We start from the raw sequence: 13087 nt of genomic DNA on the forward strand, positions 1-13087 counted from the left end.
ATGCCAGTAATTATTATTTATAATACAATAAACAGACTGATTGTGGGTAGCAGAGTCTTTCATCACTCTAGGTGCTCCACCTCTCCCTTCACTCCTTTTTCCACCCCAGCATTTCAATACTAATACACACACACACACACAGCTGCTGGTGCATAAAATGAGTTTTCTGAATGAACGGGGGATCCTGAGGAACGAGTGTGTTCTCCCTTGTAATGAGGGCGGCAGAGTGACTGGATTGAGTGAAAAACACAGGCACAGATTCCACTGCTCGGAACTGAAAGCCACAGTCGAGACTCTTTTCAGCTTCTTCTTTATTGCAAACAATACGACAAAACCCTAGGAAGAATCACAAGCTTTAACCCCAGCTACTCGATTAACGACAGGAGGCTTAAACGTTGAGATTTACGCGACATGAAGAGACAAAGAAACACCGACACACTGCCATCGGTCATCGCTCTCTTAAAACTGTTGAATCTGAATTTCCTCGCGATGAGGACCACATCAGACACGGATACGATGATGAGGAGAGACATCGCTGACAGGAGTCGGTTAAATTCAAGACTCAAACAATCACACGGGGGAAAAAAGAGCGGGTTTTTACAAGAAAGGGGAATCAAACATTAAGAGAAAAACGCTAAGATAAAAAGTTGCGACAGATGAGTGAGAATAAAACACAAGAAAACAGAAAAATCTAAACAATTAGCAAAACTGACAAGACACACACTGAAGTGCTCGGATCATCATCTGATATCTTCACACACACGCATTAGACTTTTACAGGAGACTCTAATAACAGCTCTACGGGGGAAACGAGGGCTGGTCAGAGCTCTACTTCTATTTATAGGAGTACAAAACAAGCAAGAATATATAGATCCATTTGTTTTAGAAGATATATATCTAGTAGATACAAAAAAATATTTTGTTTACACACAGATACAAAACATGGGTATATTATTATTAATGAGTAATTATTAATGGAGTCATTGCTATTATCATCTGCGCTGGTGTTAGAGCTGGGCATTAACTGTGATACGGGATCAATACATTCATACGGCGCTGTAATCAAAGGCTTTGTGAGATCTGTGTAGTGTCAGTGGTGAACCTCCCGAACACTGGGCTGAGGAGCAGTGCTTTCTCTGGAGCGACGACGCTCCTCCCAAAACTTCGCATGAGTGTTCGTGATCTAGAACCGACCGTCCGACGTCAGCACGTGAGCTGTGCCTCACGACATTTGTTTCAGTCATTAATCGAAACCCTCAAGAACAGACAGCTATCACGTTAGAGCTCAGGTACTTTCCAAAATCATCCTCTGAAGGCTCTGGATTAAGAAGGAAAGGCCTCAGACTTAAGTGCAGCTTACTATCACTAGACACAGTAGTAAACTACAGCTGCAGTTAGACCTCAGCAACGTGAACGGGTTAATCTTGCGGATAATGAGCTTTTAAAACCTGGGCTGAGGGTATTTTTTTTTTTAATCAAAACTAACAGAAGTGATCGCTAGGTCTTGTCTGCTGTGATTTAAGGAGTGTTTTCCCAGCCCTGTGTGTGAGGCTAAGCAGATTTAAAAGGTTAAATAATGATGTAAATAAAAAGCCATGAACATTACAGTTTAATTAAATTTGCATAGAATAACGAGTACTGAAAGTGCACAGATGTATTTAAGACAAAGCTCCCGTAGCCTTAAAACCAGCTCACGTCTAGCTACGATTGTCACTGACAACACTGTACCGCTGCTCATTCTGTTACCTTTCATTTTGAATTTCCTTTAAATGTGAATTTTAATCATTTTAATCATTTTAATATAAATGTGTCTGTTTTTTTTTTCTTTTTCTTTTTTTTTTGTTATTAATGAAAGTTCAAGGACCGTGACCACAGGCTTGCCCTTGACTATCAAAAAGCTCATTTAAAAAGCCGGGCCGAACCGGACGGCGCTCTGAAAGCTCGTGCTGAGCTCCGGAGGACAATGGCTGGCCTCGCTCGTCTGTGGCTGGGAGGGAAAGGGCAGGGACGTGTGAAAGGAAAGGTTAATTGTTAAGACTTTTTGTGTTTGTGTGAGAGTTACTTGACGGCGTTCGTTAGAGCGAGGGGTGGGGGTGGAGCGAGGGGTTTAATTGGGCTTGTTCGGGCAGTTGCTGCGGTGACCACACGTAAGGGGACGTGAGGTCAGAGGGCGCGGAGCCGAGCGAGCAGAGCCTCCACGTCGGCGTCGCCGTTAGCCGAGTGTCCCGGAGGAGTCTGCTCTTTCTCACTTTCCTGATCCCTCGCTCGCTCCTTCTCCTTGTCTTTCTCTCGTTCTCTCTCAGCCCTCTCTCTCTCTCGGTCTCTGTCTCTGTCCGGCCGGTGGGCCACTCCTCTCCGGGCTGCAGAAGGATGAGTTTCGTTCTCGTAATGAGCCTCCCTGGCAGCAGGGGCTCGCGCTGAGCTGAAATTGATATTCTGCCGAGACCGTGACCTTTGCAGAGGTACCCTCGTGTTTTCTGCAAGAGAGAGAGAGAGAGAGAGAGAGAAATGAATAAGTGCTGATGAAAGTATTTATCCTTGTTTGGAGCTTTTGGAAAACAGCATGGTACGATAGCAGCAGTGCAGCTCAAACATGCAAACTACATATTTACACACACACACACACACACACACACACACACACAAACACACACACACCAGTGGCAATTGCTCTAAGACTGCAAGGGAAGCTCAGCTTCCCATAAAATAATAAAAAAAAATAAGTTATCAAATATATACTGTTGTGTGTACATGTCATTGAATAAATATACACTACAACGTGCTCAACTTTTGTTCAGAATCAGCTTCTTATCACTGGTAAAGACCCGGCTTTCCTCTCAATCATTCCCGCAGCTTCACAGTGCTTTAAACAGTGAGGACGCTGAGCATCCACTGAGTTCAATAGCGAAGCAGCAAAGTGCAGCGAAACGAGACGAGTCATTGGATAAATGCTGGGCTTTGTCCCTCCCATCGGACGCTCAGCGTCTCTGGGGGTCTATGGGGCAGTGGGCTGGCCTCGGCCACACACATTTTATGATGTAGGCCGAAATTGAACTTCCCCTCCTTGAAAGACCAGCATCTGCCACTGACACACACACACACCTATATATGTACATATATTACACAGTGGTCACCAAAAGTGTTCACAGTTGAATTAGGTCAACGTTAGAGATGTTCCTCTTTATTTAATTCCTTAAAGTAAAACACTTAACAATCAGACCCTTGTTTCAGTTTGGTGTTTTGAAGAAACGTAGAGATGGATTCAGCCAGACGCCACTCTGTAGACTTTCACTGAGACTAGGCTTGTGAAGCCATCTTTGCAAGCGTCAGCGCTCATGCTGTCTGCGGCTTCAGCCGGGCTGTGTGTGTACGAGCCTCTCTGCGTGTGTTTTAACGTGGAGAACGCTCGGTTACCGTGAAAGTGACACTCTTCCAGCGAAGACTTTTTTTTTCAGTTTTCACCACAATTACATCAGCCTCATGTCGTCTTCCCAGGAAGTGTACAGAGGGTACTGGGGTACTGCACAGCACAGCGACGGAACCTCAAAGTCTGGAACTTCTTACCGTGTGTGGGAACGTGTGTGTGAAGACTTTAGCTCATGTGTGTGATCACAGTCTGTGTAATATTTTATAGGGGCTTCAGTCATGGCTTAGACATTCAGACAGTGGTTTTACGATTGATATTCTGATGGGTACATAGCTGGTTATTAATGAACTGTTGACTGATGATGGTCGGTTATCAGTCAAATAAACTTGCCACCATTTGCATCCGCACTGTGGCTGAGAAATGAGAGTGTACTTATCCCTGTTAGCAGCTTTTGGAGAAGCGAGCTGGGTGTAGCTGAGGAGTCATTAGATGAATGAGAGGAGGCTGAAGGAGGAGAGGAGATGTCAATCAACGAGGCATGCAAATGAATACTTCACAATGACACCAACATAATTGAACAGAAACAACTCTGTCCAACTCTCTCTCTCTCTCTCTGGAACTGCCTTCCTTGCCCCTCACACAAAGAGGTGCGAAGCAGTGGTTTAGTAATGGGCTGATTTCCATTCTGTCCTTCCTCTGCTGCAGTGGCAGTGCAGCCTGAGCTCCTGGCCTTTGTCTCTTTTCTCTGCTCCGCTCTTCTTCTTCTTCACAGGGGTAAATCTGCTTCCTCCTCAGCTGTGCTCATGCTGCTGGGGCTAATAAGCCAAAGCCCTCTGGACTTATCGTCTCCTGTGGTCCACTCCACCCCACATTCGCGCACACACCATTATCGAAAGAGATCTGCCTGATTGACTCCAGCCCACAGCGTCTGAAAAAACTCCTCTCTTCCTTCCCTCTCTCGTCTCCTCCCACCGCCTGATCCCATCTCAATTGGAGAGAGAGAGAGAGAGAGAGAGACAGACAGAGAGGAAGCTACAAGAATTAAGGTCTCTGAACTTGACTGCATTTTTAAGCTTTATCAGTCTGTTATGAAGAGGGGGTGAAGATAGAGATGTAGATAGACAAAGAGAGGATCAGGAAAGAGAGAGAGAGAGAGAGTTTGCAACAGAAATCCATATTAATGTGACCTTGCCTTGACTGCATCAGAGGCTCAAAGTTTGTTTTTGTTTTCTCTCTCTCTCTCTTCCAGAGAGTGAGGCTCTATCATCAGATCAGAGAAGGCTCTGAGGTGTGGGCTATTCACCCATGACAGTGTTTTTTTTTTCTTTTTTTTTGTCCCAAAGCAATCAATGGGGAGAGAAAAAAGCCACCAAAATTACTACAGAATCACAAACAAATCCCAGTGTAGGAGAGAGAGAGAGAGAGAGAGAGAGAGCAAGAGGTGGGAGAGAGAGAGAGAGAGAGAGGTGGGAGAGGGAGAGAGAGAGAGAGAGAGAGAGAGCAAGAGGTGGGAGAGGGAGAGAGAGAGCGAGAGGTGGGAGAGGGAGAGAGAGAGCAAGAGGTGGGAGAGAGAGAGAGAGAGCAAGAGGTGGGAGAGAGAGGGAGAGAGAGAGGTGGGAGAGAGAGGGGGAGAGAGCGAGAGGGGGGAGAGAGGGGGAGAGAGCGAGAGGGGGGAGAGAGAGAGGGAGAGAGCAAGAGCGAGAGAGGGGGAGAGAGGGAGAGAGCAAGAGCGAGAGAGGGGGAGAGAGAGCGAGAGGGAGAGAGCAAGAATGAGAGAGGGGGAGAGAGAACGAGAGAGAGAGAGAGAGAGAGAGAGAGAGAGAGAGAGAGACAAAAGAGAACACGGCCATGTTTTCCATAAGCTGGTAAATAATGATATTTGACTTATAAAACCCATTGCAAAGCCGATCAATTTTAATGCCACTGGACAATATGTCCAGTAAAATATTTCAAACAGAGCGTATATAAATTCAAGTAAATAAAATCCTCTGCAGTTGCCTGCAGGAGTTTAGAGTTTTTATGTTAAAACTCCTGCTGCCATGAAACTTTAGATCCTCGGGGCTTTAAATCAGCAGCAGTAATAAAGACACAGAGATAAATAAAGTGTTAGAGAATCCGACTATATGCTGTCGTTTGTCTTTTAGGCTGCTGGAGAATATACGAGACGTACAGAGTGGGCCACAACAAGTGTTCGGCCCAAGCTTTTCTAGAGACACTGTCCAACAGAGCAGACTGAGCCAGAAGAACGACATATCCATCCATGCATTATCTGTAAGTGCTTATCCAGTTCAGGGTCACGGTGGGTCCAGAGCCTACCTGGAATCATTGGGCGCAAGGCAGGAATACACCCTGGAGAGGGCGCCAGTCCTTCACAGGGCAACACACACACACACATTCACTCAGACACTCACACCTACGGACACTTTTGAGTCGCCAATCCACCTACCAACGTGTGTTTTTGGACCATGGGAGGAAACCGGAGCACCCGGAGGAAACCCACGCAGACACAGGGAGAACACACCACACTCCTCACAGACAGTCACCCGGAGGAAACCCACGCAGACACAGGGAGAACACACCACACTCCTCACAGACAGTCACCCAGAGGAAACCCACGCGGACACTTGGAGAAAACACCAAGAATGACACAGATACACTTATTTTATTAGAGATTCTACAATCTCACATTCTCTAATATCCACAAACAGTATCATACAGAGCTGCTCTTCCGCCTCTAAAGTGATATTCTTTATTTAAATAGTGTTCTCCTTGTAAAACTGAGCTAAAAATATACCTCCAACAGCCAAGAGGGAATGGACGAGGGTGGCCGTATGAAGCTATAGTTTCTGATTATTTGATGTGGATGAGGAGAGATTGAGCGAAGGGTTTACAAACAACACAGAAACTAAACGACCGCACCACTGACCGCTACTGAAAACACCATCACCAGCTACAGTCGCTTGCCACGGCATGGATTCAATATGGAGCTGGAGAATGTTACAGGTCTGGCCCAGTTCTGCCCTATGGGTCTGTGAGGGTCTATGAAAACTAATTTTCCGTGGATTAGAGTGGACTGTTGTAGTAAACGTCCACTGTTGAACACTTACAGAGACGTGACCTACAACCAGCACTTCACACAAACTCGGAGTTACACTCCCTGGACAAACCAAGCATGGGCTGGGAATGAAAAACGCTGTTGGTTTATGAACGTGTGAGAGTGCTAGGGCCGCAGTGCCGGGCAGAAGGGAGCTGTAGGGCTGATCGTGTGTGTGTTGAAGGGTATCCAGGCTATAGGACTATATCGGGAGCTGTATTTGTGTATGGTAAGTGCTGTGTGAAGATGAAGGCTGAGCATGGAGCTGGAAGTTTGTATTCCACTCTGCTCTCATTACCACTGTGTGTGGCTGCACACTCGTTTGTCACTGTGTGGCACTCCCTGCCCCAAGCTTCAGGCCACACTCATTAGTCTCTCCCCCTCTCTCGCTCTTTCTCTCTTTTTTCAGTTTTTCGCAATTTCTCCCTCCCTCTCATCTCCCTTTATTTCTCCAGCATTGCCTTTGTCTCGCTCCCTGTTTAAACATTTAGTTGTGTTTTGTTTGATGTCTCTGTTTATCTTCCACAAGCTGACCTTGTTCATAAGGCTCTGTGTGTTTACCAAAAAAACACTTCTGTTTGATATTCCAGGCGAGCTTAGTTTGCTTCCATTCTTTGTTTTATATAAGATTCCAATAAAAGGAGCAGTTTGGCAAAAGTCAGATTTACACATTTATCATTTTCCCCCCAAATGTGATCAATCAGTGCCCTGAGTCCACACAGTCGTCTCAGACAGGACAGCACCTGAATGGCACACGACACCACCTTTCACACTGGATGCAAAGTCAAAAATACCTGTTAAATACAATACATTTAATAGATATTTAGGCATAGATATGAATTATCTGTATCTCTGTCCATTTATAGACCACAGCATGTATACCGGGTCAGTAGGCCTCTCAAAACCATTTATTGTCCCAGAAATAACTGCAATAAACGATAGCATTGTCATTTTAAGACAATTTTATGCTACAGATATGATGATGATACAATAACATGAAGAGCACCCGGAGGATACCCACACAGACACAGGGAGAACACACCACACTCCTCACAGACAGTCACCTGGAGGAAACCCACACAGACACAGGGAGAACACACCACACTCCTCACAGACAGTCACCCGGAGGAAACCCACGCGGACACGGGGACTCCTCACAGACAGTCATTGACAGTGACTGCGACACTACCTGCTGCACCACTCTACCGTCTATAAATATATATAAAGAATAATCTAATTATTAATATATAATAAAATATAAAAAAGGTATAAACGTTTCAATAAAATTAACCCACTGCTTTACAGGGAAAATCTACAGTTTTTTAAGGTGGAATGATGTGTCTGAGGGGGGAAAAAACACAGTTGTTTATATGTTGCTGAATTTAACTTGTTAGTAAGTTTTTATCTTTTCCTTTAATTTTACCACAGACAGTCATTTGTCAATGGAGTTGTAATTGGAATTTAAACTGAATTAGCTTTTGCTAATACAGCTAGCCATCTCCCGAGTTTGGAGATATTTCCAACTTAAGTGATCTGAAACAGCAATAGTATTTTAATATTACCCACCCATGAAGCAGGAATAGAGCAAAAGAAAACAGAAGAGTGAGTGGCTAAAATATCGGCGACGTTCATTCTTATGTAAACCAATGCCATGAAAAACAAATGGGAAATACTGAGGTCTCCAAAAATGATAATAAGTAATGTGTGTATATGGTACAGTAAGTCCACAGTGTAATCATGCTCACAGGACCAGGGGTCAGACACAAGCAAATCTATTTGTGATTAGCATGCGAGTCTCATAGCTCTGTTTTGTAAATTAAGAACCAAAGCGTAGACACCGAGCACGTCTTTAGTGACTATGTTGAGGGTGAGATGAAAACACTAAATGTAATCTTTGGCCAAATGATTCCTTTAAAGATGGCTGTCAGAAAGCTGCCCAGCTCCTTTAACGTTTACCATCCACTGTATTCATCCATCAACCTCAGTAACGTCCATCCGTTTCTGTCTGCCCGAGTCTCTGTAGGAGAGTGCAGAGACTCCCCCTCGCCCTCCCTCCCCCCGCTCCTCTCCTCCCCACACACTCAGTGTGCTTGGGCATTATGGATGTCACTCTAGCCTTTTATCAGCCTCCGCTCGGCTCATAGAAATTTGCTCACGTCCGGCGCCAGGCAGCCGACAGCGAGACGCTCATTTCTCTCTCTCTCTCTCCAAATAGAACAGGGGCGCAATGCAGATTTCTCAACTCAGAAAAGATCATTTGCTCATTTTGCATTGGTGAGGAAAAGATGCTGCTTTTTTCTCTTTTCATCTCCGTGGTGCACACGCACTCCTCTCGCCTCTAAACATTTTGGCAGGCTGCTCGAGGGAACGTGAGGGTGGACGAGGATGCTTGATCACTCTAACGAGCCGGTGTGCAGACAGCCTTCCGATTAGCTGTGGAGGGACACTTCCCAAAGCAAACAGCAGCACAATGCAATCCCCTGCCACACAATGGTACATATAGATGTGTTAGGAGTGATTACACAATCCGTCTCCCCTTGTTCCGTGTTCATAAAGAAGGAAATGGCATGTGGTGAATGTGCGAAGGAGATGGAAGCAAATAGGAGGAGAATAGCGGGACGCTTCGCAGCTCAGTGGGACGCCACAGGGCCACAGACTGGAATGACTCCACTGGGGCTCTCGAGTCTAATGCTACATTTCCTCCTGCACGTCCGAGGGCGTGAAAGGAGACACCGTGGCGGTTGCTGACACTGAACTGAGTGTTTCATCAGTGGGAAATGCCAGCTGTGGTTATTTGCATTGGTGGGACAGTTGCAGTGTCACAGCAAAGTACAAGTTTGCAATACAAACCAAATTGACTTCAGTATCTTATTGACAAAATCTCTTTAATGCTTTCTACAACCTGCACGTGGCTTAACCTCTTAACTGGATGCTTTTTTAAACCACATTTCTACTTGAGGCATCTATAGATCATGGTTATAACGTACCCGGGTTTCCTCTGGGTGACTGTCAGTGAGGAGTGTGGTGTGTTCTCCCTGTGTCTGCGTGGGTTTCCTCCGGGTGACTGTCTGTGAGGAGTGTGGTGTGTTCTCCCTGTGTCCGCGTGGGTTTCCTCCGGGTGACTGTCTGTGAGGAGTGTGGTGTGTTCTCCCTGTGTCCGCGTGGGTTTCCTCCGGGTGACTGTCTGTGAGGAGTGTGGTGTGTTCTCCCTGTGTCTGCGTGGGTTTCCTCCGGGTGACTGTCTGTGAGTCGTGTGGTGTGTTCTCCCTGTCTCTGAATGGATGAATGAATGAATGAATTTACTTCCAGGAATAAATACACTGCAATTTAAGGCGTGAGGCTACAGAAAAGCAGCTCAACATGATGTTGCCATACTTCTGCGCCGCGTTTGAGGAAAGAACAGAGAACAGCTGAGAAAAATTACAGTGCAGGAGTCAGAACTAACGCAGTAAAGCAAACTAATGTGGGATGATGTAATAGCAGCACTTGATGACTAAATCTAGCTTAATGATCGGGGCTCTCCTGCCGGACCTCTCATTTTCTCTCTCTTTGGACTCTCGGCTCACTCGTTTATCTACATTTGGGTGGGAAAAAAAGGAGGGGGATGACATGAGCTGACAAGGTTGGGGAGAATCAGAGCTAATTCTGTAAGCGGGTGAATTGAACCTGAACCACCGGTGATAAATAATACCTTAATTGATGCCTTTAGGTGCATGAGAAGCATTAAAAAAGGGAAAAAAGATAACCCAGTGTGCTTGAGTACATCAGGGAATCAGTGCTTTTGTATGTATGTGTGTGTGTGTGTGTGTGTGTATAGCTACAAGGCCCAAAAATGGGTGGACTGAGGGGATAAAAAGGCATTAATGGTACAAAGGGGTGATAAATGTGGCAGAGGAAGGGGCATTAATGCCCCTCACTGTCAGGCAGAGGACTAGCAGAACGATGGCCTGCACATTTCCCCCTGTGTCCACATGAGTTAAGCAGTAATTAAGCACATTATCACTGCCATAACACTCCACCAGAGAGTCCACTCTCTGCTGCTGCTACGCTACACACACCACATCACACACAACACATTTCTGCTTCTCTACAGACCAATAATTATGTTTAAAAACCAAGGGCAGCAATCACTAGAGGCCTCGCAATGCAGTCTCACAACACTTAAGCCATAACACAATGGGATAATACACAAAAGAACGGGTGGATTAGACAACGCAAAATTAAAATATTTAACATACGCTCCTAGAACTGGTTTAGAACGGTTTACAATCAGAAGTCAGTGTTTCATACTCAACTCAAAGAGCACTCAGACTAAAACTCAAACTGTAATGGCTAATCATCTGAGATAAACATCTATTTGCATCCCATAGTGCTGCCGTAGTAGTCCCTACAGTGACGTTTATGGTTTGAACATTAGGAAGACCCACATCTGGTGATGGATCTTGGAGGTAGGAAGTTCTGATCAGCTACAGCTGAACTGGGTTGTACACCTGAGGGCAAGTTGTTTTCCTCTTTCTAACGCAGGGAGCAGCCAGACAGCTAATGCAGCAAGAAAGCCAAAATATCACATCTGTGTTTATTAGCCTCGCTAGGCTAGTCAGGATTACTTTATCAGTGCGGGGGGAATCCCAGTGGCTGTATATAGTGCTTTGTAGTGAGAAAACAGCCAAAACAGCAAGAGTAAAAAACATTAAAGTGAATGTTTATGATTGTAGGGAGCTGCAGTTCTCTCTGATTTGTTTATGTTCATGAGCTCTGCCTCTTTTAAGGTGGAAAGGTATGTTAAAGGACAAAAAAAACCAGACTCTTGTTCGTACGTGTCTAAAGTTTAACTACCACAGAAACTCATTTGTGACTCGAGTTGTTGAGCTTTGTTGTAATTTTGCTACTGTCTACTTTCATGCAGTTATCCGTCTCCCAAATTTTGGTGATATTTCCACCTTAAGAAATTGGAAACAGCAAAAATAAGTCAATATTATTCAGATACAGAGCAGCAGTAGAAAATATACTCGTCTCTGTTTATGTTTCTCAAAGTTTGGAGTTCTCTCTGTTTTCTAAAAAGATCCAGATGCCTTTTCACTGCCATGATCAGAGAGAGGGGGGAAGGAGGGAGAGAAAGAGAGAGGAGAGAGAGAGAGAGAGAGAGAGAGAGAGAGAGAATGAGGGAGAGAAAGAGAGAGGGGGAGAGAGAGAGAGAGGAGAGACAGAGAGAGAGGGAGAGAAAGAGAGAGGGAGAGAAAGAGAGATGGGAGAGAGGGAGGGGGAGAGAGAGAGGGGAGACAGAGGGAGAGAGAGGGGGGGAGAGAGAGAGAAGGGGGGAGAGAGAGAGAGAGGAGAGACAGAGAGAGAGGGAGAGAAAGAGAGGGAGAGAGAGAGGGGGAGAGAGAGAGAAAGAGGGGGGGAGAGAGAGGGAGGGGGAGAGAGAGAGGGAGGGGGAGAGAGAGAGGAGAGAGAGATGGGGAGAGAGAGAGGGGGGAAGAGAGAGAGAGAGAGAAATAGACAGACAGTGTGAGAGAGAATGAAAAAAAGTGTTTTTTTTTTTCATTAGAAACATGAACTTCAACTTTATGTGTTTAACTAAAAAGGTTGAACATTACAAAATATACATACCACCTCAAATAAAGCATTAAATGTTAGATTTACCTTGAAATGGACATTCTGTAATCAAATATTAAAATGTCAGTCCTTGGGCTTCCAGAGATGAAGATTATTTTTGTGCTGTGTGTTCTTCCGCGGACTGAAACCCAGTTAGGGCTGTTTAAGGGAAGGAACGTGTGGACGGCTGAGGAAGGAGCAGCTGAATTCTCTACTTTGCAGTTGTCTGATCGAGTTGCCCTGATGCCTGGCGGGGTTATGATGATTGATATCAAAGTGCATCCTGCTGTTGTAGAGGGATTCTGTGTGATTCTCAGAGCGAGTTTAATTCTGCAATGGCTTTTTTTTCCCTTCCTGAACCACAGAAAGGGAATAGGTAATGGTGTTGGTGGAGAAACAGCATAATTTAGAGAGTTCCCCTCCCAAACTCCCCAGCGTGTAGGTGTAGGATTTCTGAGAACACGTGCCTGTGTATACGTGCTCGTCTGAGAGTGTGTATGTGTGTTTTTGTGCGTCTAACAGGCACTTCTTTGCGGTTGTGGTGCTGTGGCTGTATTGAGTCTTTAACAAAGAGCAGCTGCGGGGAGTTCTAATCCCACAGCATTCAGCTCCTCGCAAAAAATTAATTACAAATTATAATGGCTTAATGCTTACTTGAACCCTGGGAGGAAAGAAAATGTCAGCAAATTATGTTTGTTTAGGGGATAAGGAGTGTGTGAGATTAGTATAAAATGTATCTGATATGGCATTTAAGGACGTAAAACATCTGGAGCATTGAAGAGAGATGTTGATGTGCACAAAATAATCAACAGAACGTCGAAAGATGATACAAACCACAACCATAGGGAGGACAACGGAGAGAGATTAGTCTCAAAATACTTTACAAATGCGTGAATGGTAATCCACCAATTAAACACAAGTCACAAATATGTTTCACTGTTCACAAATTAATACATCCCTGTGTCTCACAATCTGCTGTTTGTACAAATACAGTTACATTCATAAATATATGTTTTTGGTTTTCATAGATA

At 45.0% G+C, this 13087-nt stretch overlaps 1 protein-coding gene across 4 annotated transcripts in view; it reads right to left on the reverse strand.

The window, feature by feature from the left end:
* Window positions 1–308: 308 nt before the first annotated feature.
* Window positions 309–13087, reverse strand: part of diaph3 (diaphanous-related formin 3) — a 326290-nt gene continuing 313511 nt past the window's right edge. For all 4 annotated transcript variants that reach the window (XM_066647628.1, XM_066647626.1, XM_066647627.1 and 1 more), the window contains one exon: window positions 309–2477. In XM_066647628.1, the coding sequence (XP_066503725.1) occupies window positions 2164–2477 (314 nt within the window). In that variant the 3' untranslated portion in view covers window positions 309–2163. The remainder of the gene's footprint in view (window positions 2478–13087) is intronic.

This window comes from Hoplias malabaricus, chromosome 16 (assembly GCF_029633855.1).
Source record: "Hoplias malabaricus isolate fHopMal1 chromosome 16, fHopMal1.hap1, whole genome shotgun sequence".
Lineage (NCBI taxonomy): Eukaryota > Metazoa > Chordata > Actinopteri > Characiformes > Erythrinidae > Hoplias > Hoplias malabaricus.